This window comes from Trachurus trachurus (genome assembly GCF_905171665.1).
Source record: "Trachurus trachurus genome assembly, chromosome: 6".
NCBI lineage: Eukaryota > Metazoa > Chordata > Actinopteri > Carangiformes > Carangidae > Trachurus > Trachurus trachurus.
The window spans coordinates 16516523-16540935 of NC_139897.1; the positions used below are offsets into that span (position 1 = coordinate 16516523).

At 40.9% G+C, this 24413-nt stretch overlaps 2 protein-coding genes across 3 annotated transcripts; one reads left to right on the top strand and one right to left on the bottom strand.

Annotated features, from left to right (window-relative positions):
* Positions 1 to 357: 357 nt before the first annotated feature.
* On the bottom strand, positions 358 to 3508 carry bend7 (BEN domain containing 7; the record flags this gene model as incomplete). The annotated part of the gene is made up of 8 exons (XM_083973330.1): positions 3160 to 3508; positions 2775 to 2891; positions 2348 to 2697; positions 1706 to 1813; positions 1404 to 1521; positions 1184 to 1297; positions 941 to 982; positions 358 to 416 (listed from the first exon to the last, which is right to left on the bottom strand). The coding sequence occupies exons 1-8, from the start codon at positions 3491 to 3493 to the stop codon at positions 358 to 360; spliced, it is 1242 nt and encodes a 413-aa protein (XP_083829456.1). The 5' UTR covers positions 3494 to 3508.
* A 2689-nt stretch (positions 3509 to 6197) lies between these two features.
* On the top strand, positions 6198 to 22631 carry prpf18 (PRP18 pre-mRNA processing factor 18 homolog (yeast)). 2 transcript variants are annotated; one of them, XM_083974564.1, is made up of 11 exons: positions 6198 to 6359; positions 16031 to 16108; positions 16344 to 16370; positions 18244 to 18345; positions 18439 to 18552; positions 18916 to 19062; positions 19298 to 19366; positions 19659 to 19799; positions 19898 to 19969; positions 20065 to 20220; positions 21773 to 22631. In XM_083974564.1, exons 1-11 carry the CDS (start codon positions 6291 to 6293, stop codon positions 21851 to 21853), a joined length of 1056 nt encoding a protein of 351 aa, XP_083830690.1. In that variant the 5' UTR covers positions 6198 to 6290; the 3' UTR covers positions 21854 to 22631. The 2 variants fall into 2 exon arrangements, with proteins under 2 accessions (XP_083830690.1, XP_083830691.1); XM_083974565.1 differs by lacking the exon at positions 16344 to 16370.
* Positions 22632 to 24413: the final 1782 nt, after the last annotated feature.

Consider the following 24413-nt stretch of genomic DNA (forward strand, 5'->3'; position numbering starts at 1 on the left):
TAAACTTCTGAACATGAAAACAACCTAACATTTCGTCACTATAGTTCCTTGTCTGCTATCACAAAATCCCAGATCCAAGTGGTGTACAGTAATATCCTACTACTATGTGTGAAAAGGAAAAGTCTTCAGGATCACAAAAGGCAGAATGTGTGTTTGTGTGCGAAAAAGAGAGAGAGAGAGCAAGAGAGGATATCATTAAGCAGGCTTCGTCTTCATTTGGTCTTGTTGTTTTGTTCCCTTTACATGCATAACACATAGCAGCAAAGGAAATATCTAAAGTGGCTAAATGCATCAAGTTATAGAAGTAATGAACACAATCAACAAATCTGCTTTAAGGCCAGATGGCAGGTCTTTGAATCAACCAGTCATGTTCATCACTGTCCCCTCCACGCTTGCAGGCTTGTTATAGTCAGAACCTATAAGAAGAGAAAAAAAATATATATAATAACAACAACAACCTTACCAGCAGCATTAATAATGACAATAGCATAATAATAATAATGTTAATATAATCAAAAAAGCCTCAATGCATTTGCTTGAAAATGTATGGACAATTTTGTTTGATTTTTTCTTGTAGGTCTCAGAAAGAGAAATGCTTTTCTGACATCGAAGTTGAAATGGTGAGGTGAAAGAGAGGATATGGTGCATGGTGTGAAGATAATTAGCTGACATTTTGGGAAGCTGCGTGAGAATGTCAAATGTCACAGCGGCAGCGTGACAAAGACATATGAGCCAATAAGCAAGCCAGTGAGTGTGTGTGTTGTGACAGCCAAAGGGAGAGAGGTAAAGACATTGTGGACTCAGAGGGGGGCTGATGGAAAGATGTTGTAAAATGGGACTACTGATGTGAGGGTAAAGGTGTAGACACAGAAAGACAAAAGTAGACAACTGAATAAATGGGTACAATAGTGTGTGTTTTAGCTGCCCTAGTGTTTCTTACTTGTCGAAGGTCCATTTAAGACTTCTTCTGCTTCTGCTGCATCTGAGGGGGGAAACAACATGAGGATTTACCTGATGCCTTTACAGATGACTGGTAAACGTAATAACCAATTCAAATCAGTGAACCTATTTCCTAATAATACAGCAACTTTGTTTGACCATGCTCAAAACCTTTGTAACAACAGCATGATACAAAAGGATACTGGATAGATGTGTAGCAGAGAGACTATAGCAGTATACATACCTCTTTTCAGCCTCCTCCTCGCAAGTTTAATCTGATCTTGAAGGATCTGCACCCAGTCCCGTGGCCCAGGCAACTTCTCTATTCTGTTTTCAGTGCAGTATTTCTCTGTAAACACTAGACACAGTTCACACAACTATATCAGTGTTTCCCCAAAATACTGCGTCATGATTGCTCTACCCCACTACAGAAATAATGATTCACGTATCTTTTTCTCACCCACCTTTAATAGCACCCACAATATTCTGGTCCAAGCCTTTGCGGTTATCATTTAGTCCTCTCTTTCTTTTACCATTTGGCAAGGAGTTGGCCAGGGTAGCATCATCAAAGAAGGCACACACCTGCACACATAGAAGCTCCATGGTAAAACATTGCACAGCCTTTACTCAATATAGCTTTTTATTGAAGTGAATTGAAAGAAATAATTGTTTAAAATGAAATGCACGTACAAAGTGATGCAACATGACTGTGATGACCATGATCAAAGGACCAAAGAATATGCTTTTAGAAATTGTAGCTGCGCACCAGTTTCCGGAACAGCAGGCTCCCAGAGCGAGTATAGTTGACGAGGATGGAGTCTAACTGAGCCTTTGAGATAAACACGTCATGATCCTCTGCAAGACGCACTTCAGACTGAAAAGGAATCAAATAACACAGGGTGAATTGTGAAGTAACAACACATAACAAGATTAATTCCATTTTTAAATTGAAAACAACACAAATCTTTATAATGAATACATGAGCCCCGTTGCACCAAAATAAAGCATAAGAATCATCATGCAATGCTTTTAATTCACATACTGTTGCAAAAATATGACTATAGGTGAGACAGTCCAGGAGACAGTAAAACACATCTCCATGGCCAAGCATGCGACTTCACAAACAGTCTTGATATACACAATGATGTGATGGGTTTTAAATCGCTTAAATAAGGGCAAAGAGAAAAACGTTTGGTAATAGAAATTATTAAAACAATAGAAAATGTTACTGTGCATGTCAATAACATTTTGGTACAACTTATTGTCACCTGAAAATTCTATTGTCCTTTTTTTGTGTGTGTATTGAAAATGTAAAAATCCAATTCCCTCTCAGTGTAAAGGCAGTTCTCAAGGAGAGTGTGTAGCATAGCACAGACAACACAGCTGTATACACTAACAAGTGAGTTACCTCCATTGACTGTGATTCTCTTAACTGGTTCAGGAGAGGACTATGGTGCGTGTTGTTGGCAGTCGCTGGATTGTTCTGAGGTGGCAGCATAGAGACCTCAGAAGGGACAGGGTGACTGTTGGCTGTGGATGAGTCTTTTTCAGATTCCCCCCCTTTTCCAGATTCTGCAGGTGCAACAACTAGTGGTGATGCCTCCAGAGGGGTAAGAGCAGCTCTTCTTGTGCCAGACACAGTCACCGGTGCTGCCTTGTAGATTGGCCTCCTCTTGCGGGGCCTACGACGAGGAGTGGTTCCTGGGCCGAGGCGAGGTGGGCATGGTGAGGCTGTCGGCTCCTGCCTCTCCAAGGATGCTAGAAATAGATAGTAACACATTATATTTTTTTTACCCTCTTTCTATCTCACAGTCTATGCGGGTTCATTCACTGACCTTTTTGAGTCTGCATCATCCTCCTCATGGCACGTAGTTCCTGCAAAATAGCCTGCAAGGTGCCCTTACAGTTACACATGCAGCAGGGGGGGTCTGGCACAGCAGGAGGCACCACATCTGCTGGAAAGTCAGTGGTGCTTTGGTTAGTGCTTGTTATCTTACGTCTCATTGTACAGGCATGCACACACAAGTCTATTCTTCATCACACATGTATGTTGCTGTGTGTGTTCTGCATTTTAATGGTGAAGCTTCATGTATATACATTTATATTAATATATCAATATAAATTTACATTGAGGATATTGATAATTAAACGTGCCAAGAACACCTCTAAGTGTCTGTCTTACACACGTTTTCTCCAGCATGCTCAGATAGGCCGCCATACCGTTCGCTTCATTCACTTTGATTAAATGCTTTGTATTGTTGAGGATCCTCAGGGCTTTGGAGCGGGTGCTGTATTGGCCACAGCCTGGGCCGTTGGGGATGGGGGTGGATACGGATGAAGGAGAAGGCCCTGGGTCCCCTGCAGGGTTCCAGCTGTTGCTCTGGTGGTCCTCTGATACAAGAGACAAAGGTGCAGGCTGATGTATCCACGCCTGGCGCCTATCCTGGGGCTCCTTTGTTGAGGTGTCCTGCTCCGTACCCACACGCTGATATACCCTGCTGGTCTTATCACTCAGAAGCCTCATCATGCCTGTGATTTGTCTCTTGATCTCCATGCCCTCATCCCCAAGCCAAACAACTTTGAGAGAGAAAAGAGTGTTAGTGGAATTACTCAGCTCTGCTGTTCTATCAGAGATGAATCCTTACACTGGCACATACCATCAGACACAGGAGCATCCTTGGGCTCTCCATTGGCATCTTTACAGCTAGGATTCACCACATATGACGCCAGGTCATAATCTACATGTAGGACAGGAAGGTTTTGTCATGAAATATTAATGTAAAAATAATCAAATAAAAGCTTGAGCACCTGATAAAACGCATGTGATAGATGACAGTGCTGTGGTGCACTCTGCTTTTTTTAAGATGAAGCTTCATGTGCTTAATCTGACGGGGAACTGTGATGTCAACCCCACCCCCCCTCCCATCCCATGCAGAAACCACCACCTGTAGGTGGTATGAAGTAGTGTAGTGAAGAGAGGTGGCCTGGAGCTCACAGCATCAGCAAAAAGTGGACAATGTTGCATGTTCAGAATGCGCAACAAAGGCTATTTTCAGATTTTGAACTGTTTTCTTACTTAATTTATTTTTTTGATAGGCTATCTATTTAAATTGAGCTATGTGAGAAAAGATGTCCAGGGAGGGTTTTTACGTGTCAGACTTGAATTATTAGAGTTAGCTGATGGTTGAAATCGAGGCACAGACTGTGGGCATTGTCGTGGCCATCGCTTTTGTTTACAGAGTCGTCTCTGCTGGCACACAGCGCCAGACAAACACCCAGACACGGACGCGCGTCTTACAAGGTCTTGCATTCATTCAGCAGCCTACCTTCATCCGTGACGAGTTTAAAGCTCTGTGACTTCCTTCTCCTTTTCCTTTCCCCAAACTCCATCTTCAGCAGGATTAGGCTGATTCAGTGAGCCGTGCGGTCGGGAATCGCTCTTCAGAAAGACGAAAATCAGTGACAAGGATACACTCAGCGGAATCAGTGTCCGTCTGCCTTATTAATCAGTTAAATTTCTCCTCAGGCTGCGCTACAGATCCTGTCAGCAGCAGATTTCCGCCGTGTTATGGTTAAATTGACCTGATAAATGCTATTGTATCATCTGCTCCCGTTCCTAACATGATGCTTGCTCTTCCCTTGCGCCATGTAAATAAATTAATGACTTTAATATTAAAAATCGTCACATATCCCTTTGCGCCACCTGATGGTAACGTTCTCATCTAAAAGGTCGAGTCAGACATTTGCCACTGTGGTGTCCAGACAATGGACTGGCCTCTGGACAAAAGCACTACAGAGACCAGCTTGCAAACATTAACTTTTTTTTTTAGATTTATAAATTATTATCACATGAAATACTGTTTATGTTGTCAAAGCAACTCATTTTATACATCAAAAATAATTAAATGATCACAGACTTTCACATTCAGCTGAGAGGAGAAGCACAATACAGGTGTAGTGTCCATGTTATTATAAACATTTAGAGTAAATTATACTCATGGCAGGTGGGACTGAGTTTACTAAATTCACTGCCTTGGAACATAGCCTATCTATCTGACTTGTAGGCATACATCAAATTGTTAATTTGCCCTCATGACCTCACTTCAGGAGACTGTAAAAAGTCACAGGCAGAAAATGCAGCAAACATTTGCAGATGTGCCAGTGTGGGAAAAAGACAACGGGCAGTCCACTTTGGGCTTGCTATGGGCAACACCATGCAGGTTACCCACAGAAAACCCTCATCAAAATGGCAAAACTGCCGTGGGCCCCACATGAGCCCACACACAGTGGGCAACCCCAGGGAATGCCCTGTTTTGCACTGTAGTAAACTCACAGTTACCCACAGTGGGCCCGCATGGGCATGTTTGCTGGTAGCCTTCTGGATAAAAAGGTCTGGAAGGTTGGCATCACTTCTTTCTATCAATTCCGCCCATTTTCAACTTAAAAATAATTCAAAAGTCCTTACTCTGCTCTTGGAAGAGATCATGCATATTTTCTGGTATTGTGATGATCCACTAAAAGCTAAATCCTGCCAACTTGCAAATGGGGCTGTTGGGAAACACGAGAATCACTGTTGAATGAATAAATATTGTGGCATTACACAGTGGAACATTGACAAGTAAACAATAAATTAAACACTATAAGGACATTTTTGGAAAAGACAGAACACACATGTGCAGGTCATGTTACATTGGTCATCTGGAGAGAGTAGCCTATAGGGAGCTCCCATCAGAGAACAACAATGTTTGTTGAATTTAACTCTGTTTCAGATAACATTTTGTCCCACTCAAAATTTGAGTAAAATTGACCAGTGTCAACTTTTCAGAGTTAATTCTACTCAATTCAAAACTAACAATTAAATGTGTATTGAACACTGTTCACACAGTTCAGAGTAATTTGATTACACAGCTAATTTAACGCCAAATTTGGTTTATAAAATGAAAAAAAAAAAATCTAATGTGCAATAATATCTAACTTGTATTTCTCTACAGTGTGTTGTTGTTGTTTATCTAGGATGGTGATACACCATCCAAAGAATAACACAGTATTTATGTTGTCTAATAATGCTCAAAGAAGAGCGCGTAGCCTTGTAATAATACGTTTTGTTGTTAACATATAGGTGATGTCTTTTAGAAAACATTTGGGATCAGCAAGTTTTCCTTTATTTTTACGTTTCTTTTATTTTGAAACACAATCCATAAAACACTATTGAGGACTCTTATTCTGAAATCAGGTGACTGTTTAACTTCCTGTTAAGTCGTTTCGACGCTAGTACCGTCGCTGCAGTCTGCGTGAGTAAGTTAACTGTTGAAACAAACGCAGAAGACCCGTATTTCAGCTCTGATTCTGAAATGATGGATATAATTAAAGCTGAAATCGCGAGGAAGAGGAAACTGCTCGAGGAAAAGGAGCTTGTTGACGTGAGTTTCTCATCAAGTTTCTTGTTTTTGTTAGCTTGTTAGCCCGGTTGCTAATGTTGACTAGCACAAACTTCTTCCCGACAACGTTGTCTAAAATCCTCAACCTTTTATTTTCAACTCGTTTCAACAGATGAATCCAGATTATACAATGTACAGTTTTTAATATAGACGTGAAGCCAAAAGTCAATTTCGCAATTAGCAGGAAAATATATAAGCGATGTTACCAGTAGTATATCACCACGTAGCATGATAACTTGTAACTGTGTACCCTGTCCTCCGATTTAGGAGTATTGTTATTTAAATGCCTAAACCATGCCACATAAACATCAATTTAGTAAACTATTTTTTGTTACAAAACAAACACCGTGGTAGACATAATGGAGAAGTTGTTAGAGTACGGATACAATGACATGTCTTAGATATAACGTTACCATTGCACCTTTACTTATTCTTCTTCATTAACTGTGACTGTTTAGTACAAAACATCATGGAAATGTTACTTCGTAGACTCCCTAAACAGCCACTCCATAGTACATCACTCACTGCCCTGTTTCTAGATAGTATTGTTTACTTAATCTGCATGTTATTGTCTTTAGGTTATGACGCCAAATCACCCACCACGTTTACAGAAGGTTGAATATTAAACTGTGAATTTTGAGACATCGCTTTGCTGTCACAGTTGCTTCATTGCAGAGAAAAAACAACAGTCCATCAATAGCCATTTGTATTAAAGATGTGTCTATTCCGTCTTAGTAAAAGGAAGGCAACAATTACTGTAGCGGTCCCCGGTCAATCATTATGGTTTTTTGCTTTACAAGTATGAGACGTCTGTAGATTTTGTTGGTTTAATAGCGTTCCATCGTTAACATCCATCCATACCGTAAGAGCTGTTATAAACACAAAATATACACAAATAAATATCTATAGAATCACACAAATACAACACAATCACAATCACTACAAAGTCAGAAGAGTAAATAAAAGATACCTTGTTGCCATTTTGACGGGGCGCTCAAAAATATTTACATTAATATGCAAAGTACACTCCTTATTTCCTTTTCGTGTCTCTGCTCCGTTTACCGTTAGCCTACTGTACCTCCGTAGTTATGACAACAATCTGAACATTCCAAATTACAAAATAGAATTATGATGGTGATAGCCTACTACTAATGATAATAATATTAAACAATTATGAATTATAAATAAAACCATATATGTTTACATGTCTTTTACACTCCCACCAAATTATAAGTGTTTTATACAATATGCAAAACATAAAACACTATTAATTTTTACGAGGAATTACTTAAGAATAAATAGTAAATACATTAACACAACAGATTTGTTTGTTTTGTTTTTGCTCACTTAAGAGGCCTCTAATAGTAGAACTAATTTATGAGCTGGACGTTCTACCATGGATACTTTGTTTAAGCTTTCGCCTCTTCTGTTTAGATGTCTATCTCCTAGACATATCTTGACTTTTCTTACAAGTCCATCATCATCTCTCACTATCTCTGAGACTCGTCCAAGTCTCCAGTCTGATCTTGGAAGCTGTTCCTCTGTATCCATTACAATGTCTCCCACTTGAAGATTCCTCCTGGGTGCATGCCATCTTTGCCTGAGCATGATGTTGTGTAGATATTCCTTTTTCCACCGGCTCCAAAACTGTTCTGCTAAATATTGTACTTGTCTCCATCTTTTTCGTCCGTACAAGTCTTCTCTGATGAACTTGCCTGGTGGAGGGGGTGTAGTGACAGCTTTCATGTTGATTAGATGGTTTGGAGTGAGTGGTTCTAAACTGTTTGGATCGTTCAGGTTATCCGTTGTAAGAGGACGGCTGTTTACAATTGCAGAAGCTTCATATAATAGAGTTCTTAAGGAGGCATCATTGAGTCTTCCAGGTGAGAGAGAGAGTGTGGAGTTTAGCACATTTTTTACAGTTCTGATCTGTCGTTCCCACACTCCACCTGCGTGACTTGCATGAGGCGTATTGAACAGAAAGTCACACTGTTTTTCTGCAAGAAAGGTTGCCAGTCTCTCAACATCCAGTTCTTGTAGAGCTGCTCTCAGTTCATTTTTGGCTCCTACAAAATTAGTGCCTTGATCACATTTAATTTGTCTCACTGAGCCTCGCAATGCCACAAAACAACGCAGTCCGTTAATGAAAGTATCAGTTGACAAATCATCTATCATTTCAACATGGATAGCACGTGAGCTGAAGCATGTGAAGAGCAAGCCATATCTTTTTTGTTCTTTTCGACCTTGTTTAGTCAGGAGAGGGCCAAAACAGTCCATTCCGCAGTATGTGAAAGGGGGAGAGGATTCCATCCGTTCTGTTGGGAGATCACTCATTTTTTGCCCTACTGCATGTCCTCTTAGTCTCCGACATGTTACACACTGACGAATGTAGGAAGTAACTGCTTGACTTAAACCTGGGATCCCATAGCCACTGGCCCGGATTTCATTGATGGTGAAGCCTTTGCCCTGGTGTTTAACCTTTTCATGACAGTGTGCAATTATCAGTTGTGTGACATGATGCTGCCTGGGGATGACTGTTGGGTGCTTTTCTGAGCTAGGGAGGGATGAGCAGCGCAGTCTTCCTCCCACCTTGAGCACAGCATCTCTGTCCAAGAAGAGATCAAGGGGATGTAACTTGTTATTCCTTGGTAACAGATTTCCATTTCTTAATGTCTTTATTTCTTCCGTGTATGCTTGTTTTTGTAAGTCTTTGATGATCACAAGTTCTGCATTCTCTCGTTCACTGACTGTAGAGTGAGTGTTTGATTTGTCTTTCAGGAGTCTGCGTTTGAGACGAGCCACAGCACTGACAGCTTTAGACCAGGATGAGAATTTCACGAGGCGGTCAGACAGACTCACTTCTGCAGTAGTCTTTGTTAAGAATGTTTGAACCTTTTTAACTTCTGGGTCTCCTATTGGAAGATCCAGAATTACCTTTGCTGGAGGATGTATTTCCTTTTCCCACAGGAACCTTGGACCTGTGAACCACTCAGATGACAGCAATTCCTCCACTGTTGTTCCTCTGGACGCATGGTCTGCAGGGTTTTCTTTGGTGGAAATGTACAACCACTGCTGAGGTGCTGTGCTGTTGCGGATCTTTTGCACTCTATTTGCGACAAAGGTGTGGAACCGTCTTGCTTCATTATGTATGTATCCAAGGGTAACTTTTGAGTCTGTCCAAAAGAATTCATCTGTAGTGTCATGAGCTAGCTCTTCTTTAAGCATATTACTCACTGTGACTGAGACCGTTGCTGCTGTGAGCTCTAACCTTGGAATAGTGGAGATCTTTGTGGGGGAGACGCGGGCTTTTCCCATGATGAAGGCACAGTGAACATCTCCATCCTCATTTATAAGTCTCAGATAGGAACATTGTCCATACCCAGTGGTGCTTGCATCTGAGAAATGATGCAGTTCTCTTTTCTCCACCTTTCCAAAGTTAGTAGGTACATAGCATCTGGCTATCTGTACTTTCTCCAGATTGATGAGATCTCTTTTCCAGTGCTCCCACCGTGGTTTCAGACCTTCAGGCAGAGGATCGTCCCAGCTGGTACCCTGACGGCACATTTCTTGCAGGATCTTTTTGCCACTGAGGAGATAAGGAGCAACAAATCCAAGAGGATCATATACAGATGCAATGGTGGATAATATTCCACGACGTGTGGGTGGTTGATCTTTCAGTGTGATGTTGAAAGTGAAGCAGTCTCTTTCTATATTCCAGTGAATGCCTAGTGCTCTCTCTATTTGCATCTCACTGAAAGCAAGGTCTTTTGTTTTAATGTCACTTGCATGCTCTGAATTTGGTATACTGTTTAGAACAGTGTCACTGTTTGATACAAACTTGTGCAGCCGGAGTCCACCATTTGCGCATATTTCTCGTGCCTCTTGTGCCAGCTGAATTCCTTCTTTGACTGTCTCTACACTTGTGACTCCATCATCCACATAAAAGTCTCTGGCAATGAACTGGGCAGCTAGAGGAAATGCAAGGTTGTGCTCTTTGGCTAGATTTTTTAATCCATAGTTTGCACATCCTGGTGAAGACACTGCGCCAAAGAGATGTACAGTCATTCTATACTCTTGTGGTTGTGTGCTTAAGTCTCCATTTTTCCACCATAAGAAGCGGAAGTAGTTGCGATCAGTCTCTTGAACTTTGAACTGATGGAACATTTTTTCTATGTCACACATTAAAGCTATCTGATGTTGTCGAAAGCGTATGAGGATGCCTGTTAGATTGTTTATCATGTCTGGGCCGGATAATAGGTGCTCATTCAGACAGGTTCCCTTGTGTTTGGCTGAGCAGTCAAATACAACTCGCAGCTTTTCTGGTTTCTTTGGATGATAAATACCATGGTGTGGTATATACCATTTGTTGCCATTAAGTCCATCATCTTTAGCTTCCTCAGCATCACCTCTTTTGATTATGTCATTCATGTACTTAACATAATCTTCCTTGTATCTCTCATCCTTAGACAATCTCCTTTTGAGGTGGTTAAGACGTATCTCTGCAACCTGTCTGTTGTTGGGCATATATGGCCTTTCTTTAAAAGGCAATGGCATTTCATAATGTCCTTGTTCATCCTTTCTTATGCCTTCCTTAAGTTTGTCCAAGAACATGAGATCCTCTTGAGACACTGTTTTGTCATTTTCCTTGCCTTCTCTGAAGTCTCTCTCTAATGCTCGAATTGCATCCATAGGAGTTACTGGGGGAATCTCTTTTACAGCCACACGGTGACAGAGACTGTTTATCATGTCTGTTTCATGGTGAGGTGTTTCACTGCCAACTATGCTCCACCCTAACTCTGTTTGCACTGCATAAGGCTCATCATCTTTGCCTAGTATCACTTCTTTAGGTGCTAGTGCCTTTGGACAGTTATAACCTATCAAGAGTCCAATTTCACAATTGAGGAGTGGTGGAACTTCATCTATGATTGGTGATAGGTGACTCCAGCGTTTGGCAGTTTCACAGGTTGGTATGTGCTCCCGGTTCACAGGAATATGGTCCTTTGTGTATGTAGGAGGGAGGAGAATGTGTGTTGCAGAATTGTAACCTCTAACACGGAGACCAGATATTTTCTCACTGTTTATAACTGCATTTTCTCCCATCATGGTGGTGAGTTTTAGTTTTACTGGACATCTATTTACTTGTAACTCACAGCTCACTTCCTGATCAATGAATGCAGTGTCACTTTGAGTGTCTAACAAGGCATAGACAAGCTTTTCTCTGTATGGGTTAACAGTAGTTGACACCCATACTGGAACAATCATTGAAGTACTAGCTGGTTGTCCCTCTCTGGCGACATTGAGTGATATAGCAGTTGTTGTCTCTGACATGCTATTGTGTGCTGTTTCTGCTGTATTTACTTGCCTTTCTCTTTTTATGAAATTGTCATCATGAAGGCAGGTTGGATGTTTTTTCGAGCATGTGTCACATTTTAGGCGACGACGACACTCTTTTGCACTGTGGCCTTGTTTTAAACAGCCATAACAAAGTCTGTTCTCCTTAACATATGCTCTTTTTTCTTCCAGTGACTTTTCCATGAGGACGGGGCATTTGTGGAGCTGATGTGTGCCTTTACACAATATGCATTGAGGCCCCATGTTTTCTCTCAATGTTGTTTTGTCACTGTGCACAGCTGTTTCAGTACTGAATACACTTGCCTTATTTCTCCTAGTATCTTTCGAGTTATCTTTGTTACTGGATAACTCTGAGGAGCGAAGAGCATGGATGGAGGTGACTGGGTTGCAGGCAATTTCTGCTTCTAGCAACAGAAAATCTGCAAAATCCTTGAAACTCAGGAAGTCTTTGCCATCTAACTGGGCCTTTGTAACTTGACGGTTCCATCTGGAAGATGCCCAGTCAGGTAATTTTTGGGTCAGTTTTTGATTTTGCTCACAGTCATTTAATATTTCTAGGCCCTTTACATGGGGAATGGCTAGCTGACATGCATTAATGAAGTCTGCAAAACTCCTTAGTCCTTCAGCATCCTTAGTCTGTATCTTTGGCCAATTAGATAATTTCTCTCTAAATGCTCTTTGGACAACAAAAGCCTGGCCATATCGCTGATTTAGTTTTTTCCATGCATCTTGATAAGCTTGCTCATCATTTCTAAAGAAGGTTCCTTCTAAGCATTTACGAGCTGGACCACTGACATACTTTTTTAAATAATACAGTTTATCACAGGCAGAAACGCCTCTTTGGTCTATTAGTGATGTGAAAGAGGCTTTCCACTCAATGAAATGTATTGGTTCACCACTAAACACTGTAGGCTCAGGTATGGGAAGTCTGTTAAATGTTATACTGTCCTGAACAGCTTGTGCCAGTTGAGCAACATCAGAGGGCACTGACAGCCCAGTAGGTGAGTATGGTGCAGGGGGCTGAGGGGCTGTAAGTGGGCTCATCTGCTCACCTTTAAATGACTGTGCATCACTTAACTGTACCATTTCTCTGTTGTAGGATTCCAGTCTGGCCCGTGCTGCCTCCACATCCCTTTCAGCTTTCAGACGTTCCAGCTCAGACCTTTGAATTTCAAGTTCTTTCTGGTGTTGCTCTTCCAAAGCCTTGATCCTTTCCTTTTGTTTGCCTTCCTCTTGTACGATCCTGTACTCAGCCTCCTTTGCTGCAAGGTCTGCAGCTGCCTCAGCTCGTCTCAAAGCGATGCATGAAGATGAAGAATGATGAGTGATTCCTGATGGTGCAGCAGTGGAACCATAGATGGAGATGGCATAATCACGATCCAGCAGCTCACGCAGACGATGTCTTTCATCTTCAGCATTAAAATCTCCATTAATGCCTGTTAGTCTTTCATATATGACTTTGGTGATGTCATGAGTTACTGCTTCACATGCATCAATTTTCCTCCTCAAATCAGCTGATGGTGCGATGTGAGTTCTTATTTCAGTGTAAAGTCTCAAAATGTCATCTCTTCCTTTTTCTAAATTGTCCACAAGTAGGCCTGGGACGATAACAAATTTTGCTGGACGATATATTGTCCCACAAATAATTGACGATAAACGATATTATTGACACATTTTTTTGGATAACAAATTAACCACTAATATAATAATAATATTTCATAATAATGCAAGTAGACCCTTTTAAATGCGATAAACTTTTATTTCTCATCAGTATTTTTTAACCATTGTAATTGGAATGACAAGAACTTATATAGCTACTATCCTAAATAAATACAATAAACAAAAAATAATAAACAGTGCAGTGCAGCTCTTCTGTCCCTGAAGCTCCACTTTTCATTCAAACAAACTAATGTGACTTCCACAGATGTAAGATTTCATCAATGAGACTAGCATTTATCTCCTTAAAAGTAATAAACCAGCTGGTGGTAAACCTCTAAAAACCTGCTGATAAGTTTTCTTAGTCGTTTTCTCCCCCAATGACGGAGGCTGACCGGCCCGTGAGCTGCTGCAGACGGCTGCAGTCAGACTGTGGGAAGCCCCGCTCCTCCTGCTCGCCGCTACCACATTAGCTCCAAAAACGTCGTAGGAAATCTCCTAACAGGCGATGTGGATAAACTGACCACAGACTGGGATCTAAACTGTGACTTTCTGGCATGAAAACATATTAAAACTTTTAAAAAGTGACGTGTTAACAGCGCTGCAGCAAGAATTACGGTAAAATAGCTTTAGCTGCTTAGCTTTACAGCTGGCGCTGCCGGTTGCTGTGAAATGCATTCTGGGAAACAAAGATCCTGGATGACTGAGAAGAGGGTTCACTCCTTTCATTCTGCAAAACAAACGGCCCAGGTGCTGAGACCGATGCACAGAGTGAAGCCTCTTGTCATCCAGCCTGGTTGGAGACGAGAGACGAGGAAAACAAATACGTGCATGCACATGGCGATTTATCGAGGCCGGAAAAATGATCGAGTTCATTTTCATTTATCGTGCGATTAATTGATTTATTGATTATCGTCCCAGGCCTATCCACAAGTGATGACATGAGTGTGTCACTTATATCTAATTTAAGTTTCTCTCTTGCTTCACGTGCTTGCATTTTCCACTGTTCATATAAGCCTATGAGTCTCTTTTCCTTTTTACTTAACTCTTCTTTTTGATAAGCAAGCATTTTTTCTGTGGGCACTTTTGGACGCACAGAGCGGCGAGGATCCTCTGTGGCACTCTGGACGTTACACTGTAGCGCAGCCAACGTCTTCTCTTTACATTGTATCGTTTGCCGGATATCCTTGTCGCTACCCGATCCGCGATGCTACCAGATCCGTGACAGCCACGTACGGCAACTCCACTTGGACAAACTTAGTTGAATTGACTTAGGATCACTGCCCTATGTGCGTCGCCACAGACGGTTTATCTATTATTTATTTTTTAAATACTTTATTAGTAATGTAAATTGAGGGTTGGTTGTGGTGGTAATAGGATCTTGATGCTCAGAAAACAGGAACACAGGCGGACTTTTAATGTTACTGTCCTCTATTCTCGCCGGCCTCATCACCATGACAACCACAAACAATCACAACTACCACAACACTCACTGAATAAACGAGTCTGCCGCGGCTGTCTTATGACGGACCTACGCGGTTTTTATTTTATTTTATTTTATTTTTTAATCATTTTCACAGTACCGTATTTTAAATTCACAGTACTTAAAGCATGTACGCAAATCGGGCAGTGCCCAAATGAAGTTTGTCCAAGTGGAGTTGCCGTAGGCAGCTGTCCAAGATGGCGGCCGGTCTGCGCATGCGCAGACCAGTTTTGTCACGGATCCGGTAGCGTCGCAGATCGGGTAGCGACAATCCTGCCTTGTAATCTCACTCGCATTTTGAAGCAGTCCTTTATAGTCCTGAATATCTCTTTGAAGGGTAATAATCTGTCCGAGAATGTCCGTAAGGCTCTCGGATGAAGCTTGAGTGTCTTCCATACTTTTTGTGAGATCAACTTCTGCCACTTGCTGTGTCCGTTCTCCGTTGCCGTTGCGAACCTTGAGCCGTTGCTAAGGCGCCGTGCAGCATGGCAACGGGTGGCCAAGCTTGGATATCCTCGGCGGCGAGCAGCGGTGATATCCTCCCGTAACAGCGGCCGGCAGCGGCGATTTCCTTCCTCTGCGGTGGCAAGCAGCAGCGTCAAGCTCTTGCTCAAGCTCTTACTGTAGCGGTCCCCGGTCAATCATTATGGTTTTTTGCTTTACAAGTATGAGACGTCTGTAGATTTTGTTGGTTTAATAGCGTTCCATCGTTAACATCCATCCATACCGTAAGAGCTGTTATAAACACAAAATATACACAAATAAATATCTATAGAATCACACAAATACAACACAATCACAATCACTACAAAGTCAGAAGAGTAAATAAAAGATACCTTGTTGCCATTTTGACGGGGCGCTCAAAAATATTTACATTAATATGCAAAGTAGCCTACACTCCTTATTTCCTTTTCGTGTCTCTGCTCCGTTTACCGTTAGCCTACTGTACCTCCGTAGTTATGACAACAATCTGAACATTCCAAATTACAAAATAGAATTATGATGGTGATAGCCTACTACTAATGATAATAATATTAAACAATTATGAATTATAAATAAAACCATATATGTTTACATGTCTTTTACAATTACTATGTTATGCCTCTCCAGGCTCCACCATCAGTTCGATCATTTCATTGTGCTGTATATTTCTGTTTCCCAGGACTCCAAGAAATACTTCAAAAGGGCCGATCTTGCACGCAAGGAACAAGAAGATTACTTCAGAAGATGTGGATACAAGGTTGATGCCAAGCCTGCTCTCTTTCTCTCATTATTTCACAAAGCACACCACTTCACTGCCTTTTTTCGGCTCCCCTTGATTTCATATTTTTTGTATGACAGCTTGATATTGCAGTTAAACATTTTGCCAGGAAACAAATAAGATCGGGACTTGATGCTAAGGTCTACATTAGTATATATATCTGTGTTTACTGTGCTGTTTTTCCCCAACCTACCTCCACTGCCTGCATCTGTAGGTTCAGAGAGAGACTCCTGAGAACCAGGTATGGGTTTACAGAGCGAAAATAGCAAACAGGATGCATGATAAAAGGATAAAGCACAATTTGTCCCAAAAGGTTCCACTTCCTTGGTATCCTTTTTTGAAAGTCACTTGAACTCACTAAAGCCAGTGAGGATAAAAGCAGAAATAACATGGTGGAGCATCCTTTATCTGGGAGTGCAAGTTGTTAGAAATAACCTCATGAGAGCTGGATGTTTTGAGAGACTTGGACACTCATCTCAACGTGACAGCTCAATCAGTCTGGAAACTGAAAACAAAATATTTGAAGCTTGCGTTAGATGCATTTGCCGAAACCACCCAATGCATCAAATACTCCACCATTGTTTATATTTATGCTTTTTACTGTTTCGTGCAACAACCACTTTGGCAACTAGTCCATTTACTGGACTGGTTTTGTATTATAAACTACACTGCCCGTCCAAGAGAAAAGTCACCACTTGGTTTTAACTAAGCTAATAGGTAAGAGCCTCCCATTGGATAATTACTGCATGGATTATTATGTTTCAACTGGCAACAACTTATTTAACCCTAACTGATGGAGTCTCATTTCTTAAAAAACCATGTCGGAAGACACATCCTGTTGTCGTGGAAAATATGTAAATCTGTTTCAGAAGAGTCAAATTATTGGCATCAAGCAAATAAAACATCAAAGGAGATTGCAGACACTATAAAATTGGGTTAAGAACTGTCCAACGCATTATTAAAAACTGGAAGGATAGTGGGGACCCATCATCGTCAAGGAGGAAATGTGGTCCAATGTGACCACAGAATCCAGACCTTAACCCCATTGAGATGAAAATTAATGCAACTCTGGACGGAAATAAATGTTGTGACATTGCAGAAGCTTATCAAAACGATGCAACAGCAAATTCCATAAACAAAGCTAAAGGCGGTCCAACGAAATATTGAGTGAGAGTGTGTTGAATTTTTTTTTGGACGGGCAGTGTATTTGCAAACTCAGCAACAGTCATTTTTCAGAAAGCAAGGGAACAAGGAAAGTGAAGCCACAAAGTCTGAGTGGGACACAGTCACAGTGTGGATTTCAGCATGGGATACTGAATTGAAATTAAAAAAAGAATCTGTTTTCAAGCTGTGCCGCTGATTTTGCACATAATCTGTGACAGCAGCTTTAATGTTTAGGCTGATTTTAAGTTTTCCCTGGTTTTGTGTCTCTAGTTTGCATTGCCCTGTAACAGTTGCTCTATGGAAAACTGCATTTCCCTTCCTACTTTGTGCAAAATTAAAATTGTCAAACATATCCAGCTCTACTCTTTGCACTCATGCAGTTATACATTGTCAATTTGAGCCAGGGCCATTGTTTGTTTTTGTCATCCGTTTCTGTTTTGATCATTTAGATTGTGCTGTTTAAACCACAATCTAAGAGTGCCAGGATGCATGTGCCTTTGAAAGCATGATGTACTGTACATACTTTGAGTTTCTCTAACTGAATATGCTTTGCCTGTGTTTAGACTTTAGGTGGTGCAGTCAGCACTTCATGAAAGTTTTGAGATTTAAGTTACATTGAATATGCTTGTTTTTACTGGTAAGTTATTCATTGACTTATCCACAATGAGTCACTGAATATCTTATTACAGGTAAGACGGATAGGAAAGATTTGTAAATCTACTGTATGTACAGTTTTTAATAGTGATAAAAAACCTCTCTCTGTCTTCAGGTTCATCTCACGAAGACAATACAAATTATTTTTCTTATATTTCACAGTTGTATTGGTTCATTTGCATTGGTCCAAAAATACTCCATCTCCTTCTGATATTATCAAATTCTCTATTTTCATTTTACCTATACAACCCTCAAATAACTTTGTATATCTCGCATTCTTCCTTTTTGCCCTGAAGATTGATAAGAAAGAGGAAGATGAGCCATCCACCTCAGCTAATCCAGTGCTGGAGCTGGAATTAACAGAAGAGAAGCTGCCAATGACACTGTCTCGTCAGGAGGTGAGTGAAGGTGTCATATTTATACTTCCCCCTGAGCATTTTTGATTATTTCCATATTGCATATTAAATTAGGCTTTTTCTGTGTTTATGTAGGTAATTCGACGGCTTAGAGAACGAGGGGAACCGATCCGATTGTTTGGAGAGTCGGACTATGATGCGTTCCAGAGACTCAGGAAGATTGAGATTCTGACGCCAGAAGTGAACAAGGTAGGACTGAGACTGACTGCGAGTGGGGCCCAGTATCCAGATCCAGACAGAAATTCACACTGAAGTCTCCACTGCAGAAAATTGCTCTTCACTTTTATTATCACGCCTTTGACATACATACCTTAAGCTGTACCTGCCTCTCAACTGGCACTATCAAAAGCATATTAGTTATGTTTTGTTCAAAATAGTGAAGCCAAGTCTTATTTTATTACCAGAGTTTTTGAAAAGCTGGAATTGACAGGGCGTTTATTCTGTCATGTGATTTAAAAATGGTTTTATTATCCTCAATCCTTTAGGCTCAGAATGCAGACCGATTCTCTTAAATTATTTCGTCCTAACATGTGCTGCCGCCTCTGTGACTAGGGTTTGAGGAATGACCTGAAAGCAGCCATGGACAAGATCGACCAGCAGTACCTGAATGAAATTGTTGGCGGAACAGAGTCTGGGGAAGTGGACACTCAGCACGACCTGAAAGTTCATGAAGAAAACACCACTATAGAAGAACTGGAGGTACATTTGACAGTAAACTGTGTCCATGACAATATACTTATATATGGTCTTCAGGCTTCAGCTGTTTAATAGTTCTGTTTCATTCATATCAAGCTATGAGCAGTTTGTCTTAGGACTGCTTTTGTATTCGCAAGAAGTCAGACATTGAGATACAAACTGGTTATTTTATCATCTGGACATGTTAAGTATCATGATTATTGTTGATTTGTGTCTTAATATTGAATCTCCTCCTCAGGCTCTTGGTAAGACCCTGGGCACAGGAGATGATCATGGAGACCAAGATCTTATTGACAAGTTTTTGAGGGTAAGACAAGAAAACCATGCTCTACCTTCAGTCTAGAGGGAGCTGTTGGATAAGAAATGCTTACATCACAACTGTGGCTGCTGTCCCAGTTGTGTTTTCTGTTCCTTTGTAGTATTGACATGAAATTCTTGTTAAACTGTAAAAAGCTTAAGTAAATATTACAAGTTATTTTGATATTGGGACATTTTTGTACATATATTTGGCGCTACAAGAAGAAACAATCAGGCCTGAGTACATCATGTCACATTCTTGGTAATATTTTCTTAACGTCTTTGCTTCTGTTGAATTCCAGTTTCTTCTTGGTGTTTGGGCCAAGGACCTGAACAGCCGAGAGGACCATGTGAAGCGCGGCGTTCAGGGCAAGCTGGCCAGTGCTACACACTCACAGACCGAGTCTTACCTAAAACCTCTCTTCAGGAAGCTCAGGAAGAAGGTAATATTAGTGGAGGGTAAAACACGATGCAACATGTGGTTTTTGTGATGTGAATGTTTCATATGTAATTATTTGAATTTCTTTATTATTGCTTCCAGAATTTACCGGCTGACATCAAAGAGTCAATCACAGACATCATCAAATTCATGTTGGAAAGAGAATATGTCAAGGTATGTCAAGATCCGATAACAGTGTTTTGATCTATGCTACGTTTTTATTATTAAACTTACTGTTACATGTTTTAACAAATTTGCCTCTGTTATAGGCAAATGATGCGTATTTGCAGATGGCTATTGGAAATGCTCCTTGGCCTATTGGTGTCACCATGGTGGGTATCCATGCCCGTACTGGACGAGAAAAGATTTTCTCCAAACACGTGGCGCACGTTCTCAACGATGAGACGCAAAGAAAATACATTCAGGTGAGAACCTGACTTTATTCACTACACATCATGGGGTTTGTTTTCAGGACAGTGACTTTGAACAGTCTAATAGCCTTTGCCATATTCTGACTCACCTTCACGTGTTCATGTTTACACTGTGCATGGAAGAGTAATACGAGCACAAAATATTGCCGAATGCCCCTTGCACAGTGCCGAAGCTTTAGATCATTTTTATGTTTCCATACCAGCGGCAGCTGTACCCAGAAACGTTATGATTGGTTGTCTGTCCCTGAAGTTTATATCTCAAAAATTTCATTAACATTCACTTGAACTCAAGGATGAACTGATTACAGTTTGATGGTCAAAGATCAAGGTCACAAAACAAGTTGGTAGCCAATGACAAAATACACATGAGACCTGTAATTGAATTGCTTCACATCTATTCTAATGTGAACTGAAAGTGTCTGGCAGAGGCATAAAACCACTAGGCAGCAGGTCTAGTTTCTCCTGGTTGAAGTTTTGAAAATGCTGTATTCAGGGTACTGTGAAGTCTGCACTACAAACAATAATATGCTCTTAGCTAAATGATGTGCACTATTTATAGCCCCCTTTTCTTGGAAGAGTTTTAATATTAGAAATTTTTTTTTTAAATCAAAAAATGAAGGACAATTCCTATGTTAAACCCTAGTCACAGTAGACTTTGCATGTAGGGAATGCAAATTCAGCATTTTGCATTTAGAAGATTAGTGGCTGGTCCTATGTGGTGCACAATGTATCTGCTGAAACGCTTTACCATGACCTGTACTGATTAGCAAATGTTAATATGTCTTAAGAAGGTCTATAAAAGTTGCTAGCAGATATGTATGATGCTGACAACTAAGGAAATTAGTTCACCATGTTTGTGAATATTACCATCTCTCCACACAACAATTTAGGAACAGTTTGGTGAATTGGCATCCTTTCCCCATCTCTAAGATAAATGCCAGTGGACTAAAATTGTGGTGTGTCCCAAATCACGCACTTCTGCACTTACACTTAATATTTTGAGTACATAAGTGCGTTCACACTGAGCAGTGTGCGACAATGTAGTGCGCTATGCGCACTCAATTGGCGCACTCAAACAACCAGAAAATTTAGTGTGGATCGCTGGACACTTTCCACCCTCAATAGTGGTTGATTTGAGCAGCGACGGAGCTGATACCGGTGTAAATGTCTTAAAAAACACTCAAAACAACAACAATAACACAACAAAACACAACTTAATAGCTCGTTTTGATCGACAAAAAGCGCTGTCAAGTGTCGGCGATAAGGCTCCAACAGCCGTTTGCAATCAGCCTTTAAAAAACAGAAGAAGCTGTCGAGTAATTTCCAGTAAGTGCGCAGCGGCAGTGTTTGATTTGAGACGATACTACCCTGTCGAAATGTGTGCACTGCGCAAGTAAGTGCACTTCCTTGTAGTGTACTGCAAAGAAGTGCACTAGAGAGAAGTATGTGATTTGATACACACTATTGGAGTATAGTTGTCCATATGTTACACCTTTCAATGACAGTTAAATTGCACTTGCCTTGTTTTTTATTTTTCTCACTACAGGGACTGAAGAGGCTAATGACCATCTGCCAGAAACACTTCACAACAGATCCATCAAAGTGTGTGGAGTACAATGCTCTGTAACTTATAAATTTAATGTAATCTATGTCATGGCTGTCAGGTCCACTGTATCACTATTCAAATAAGGATTTTTTGACTGAGGTGTGGTTGAGTCTCATTTACCAGGCAGACAAACATCTCACAGGGAAAATGTATAATTGAAACAGAATTGGGGTAAAACCATTTGTCTGCAGTCAACAGCCCTTGGTTTTTAATAGACTTGTCTTGTCTGTCTTCTGGGACAGCTGATGCACCTGCCATGCTAATAACTAGTCACCAGTCTTCAGTCCCTCTGAGAACATTTATGTTCATGGGTGCTTTGGGGGGTGCAAAACAATTTCTGCAGGAATATTAAAGCAACAGAGTATAACTTTATTTACTGCTCTTGTTCTAGGCTGTAAGCCTATTAATTTTTCAAAGGTTTAGATTTTTCCAAGAAATTTCCAGTAGTGTAAGTTTTATTACACCTGAGATTATTCCAGGTCTTTGTATTGGCAAGCTGTGACCACTGCAGAGTCACTTTTAATGTGTATGTTTGAGTTGTCATGGTTCCGGCAGAATGAAACAAATCAGTGTCTCTGTCCCATCTCATCGTGAGAAAATAAAGTGTCTCATTAAACCAGCAACAATCCGGATGATTGTTAATTTTTATGCAGAATGAAAAGTTAATTTTCCCTTTCAAGATACATTTTATTCCATAATTGTGATGGTTTTTTCTCGTAGCAGCTGGACTGCTGAATGGGACTATTTTTAGCCACTAGAGTGTTTTTTTAGCCCTGAATATGTGTCTGTTGGGAATCTGTTCTTATAAAAAAAAACTCTCCTCAGCAAATGTGCCATAACATGCTTCAGTAAAAAAAATTGATTGCCCACTGTGTGACTTAAGGATTCATTAAGAACACACTAGTCAGATGAAAATAGCCAATTAAGGAATCATTGTGCTATTATGTGCTCGGCTGGATGACAATTCAGAACAACAGCTAGATGTGCTACAACTGATGGAAACCTTCCAGTAGTTTGGTAAGATGGTAACATCCAGCGTCACACACTGACCTTACTACGCTGAGTAACCATGGTGACGTGATCTGCTCCTTGTGGTCATAGTGTGTTCTCGGCTGCCTGAACCTACGTCACCATGGTTTCGGTCTGCCAGCTCTGAGCGCGTCATTGCTTGAGACTCAGCTGGACAGGTTGACAGTTGGCAGTGCAAATACTGTGAATTAGTGCAGGATTTTCCCTCCTACATCTGGCCCACGGTGAAAGAAGACACATTTCTTTTAACAGTGTGTGCAGCGTTTTGAGCTGGAGAGCATGAAATAGCCTGATCAAAAAGTCAGTACATTTGTCCAGCCGTGACAGCACTCCTCTGTCCTTGAGATGAAGTGAGCTGAATGTTTTGGCTTTTGTCCAGTCCAATCTGTTGTGTCGATGGTGGCTGTGTCGTTTGCTTAGCCAGGGCCTTGAAATGGTGCAAAAATATTTGCAGTTCATTCTAAATTAACAAGAAACTCCCTTGTGTGTTATCATACCAGGGTGTTAGTGTGAGTCCCGTTATCTCTCTGACCAACAGAAAGGACATTGCATTTAATTAGACATCACAGATATGATATAGGGAGCTAAATTTCATTTGTAAACATAATGAAACTCCAAGATTCATTACAATAAATCAGGTACATATAGCACATAATAATGTAGGTGGAATTGTGTGAATGAATGAAGACATCAGCGCAACAGTATTAAATAGTTATCTGATAAGATGGGGCATTAGAAACCCACTGTACTACTTGGGCAGATGTCAGAGTGATCAGTCCAAAACACTTGATGACATGTCTGGCGTATTAGAACAGCGGCACAGGAAATGTGCAGGAGGCTATTTATGGGTGAGCAGAGGAAGAAATGGCTTGTTGAGAAGAAAATTGGGCTATAAAGAAGGATTGCAATTTGGATGGGCTGCTGTTTTTGCATGTATAAGGTCAAAACAAGAACTCAGTGTCTCCTGTTTTCACAATGTACCATTCGATCAGTTGGCTGAGATTCTTCCTGTTGGACTTGATGCTCCTTGCGTCGATACATTTTGTGTCAGTCTGCGATCTGCTTCTATGGCACTCTGCCATCTGTGAATCTGAATGTAAAAGCTGTGATTCGTTTTTAGTCGCTGCCTCTGTCTCTTGACTGTCCTCTTCATTTCACTTCAGCTTGTCCAGAGACCAAAGATGCTTTTAAAAGTCTGCATACAAATATGCGGCCTCGTCCCACTCTCCTGGCAGTGACCCTGAATGTGGACAATCTGGTTTGATACGAATGAACTCCCTGACAACAATGAGGGTTTGTCTTCATTACGTGGGGACCTAACTTTTTTTTTTCTCCCTCCCTCTCCCTCTCTCTCTCTGTGTCTCTCTAATGACCTCCGATCTATGCACAGCCCCATTACTGGCTGTAAGATGCAGGCAAGCTGATAAAAAAAAAACCTGGCTCTCTATACTCCTTTTGTTGAGGCGTAGGATGGTGTCAGAGCAGGACGTGTCAGAGATCCACAAAGTGTCATTAACACATTCAAATCCAGAGGCTTCGTGGAAGCATTATC

Coding starts and splice junctions, on each gene's coding strand:
- prpf18 (XM_083974564.1), top strand. CDS start 6,291: ATGATGGATATAATTAAAGCTGAAATCGCGAGGAAGAGGAAACTGCTC. Junction 19,800..19,897: donor TCAGGAAGCTCAGGAAGAAG/GTAATATTAGTG, acceptor TATTGCTTCCAG/AATTTACCGGCTGACATCAA. Junction 20,221..21,772: donor CGCAAAGAAAATACATTCAG/GTGAGAACCTGA, acceptor TTCTCACTACAG/GGACTGAAGAGGCTAATGAC.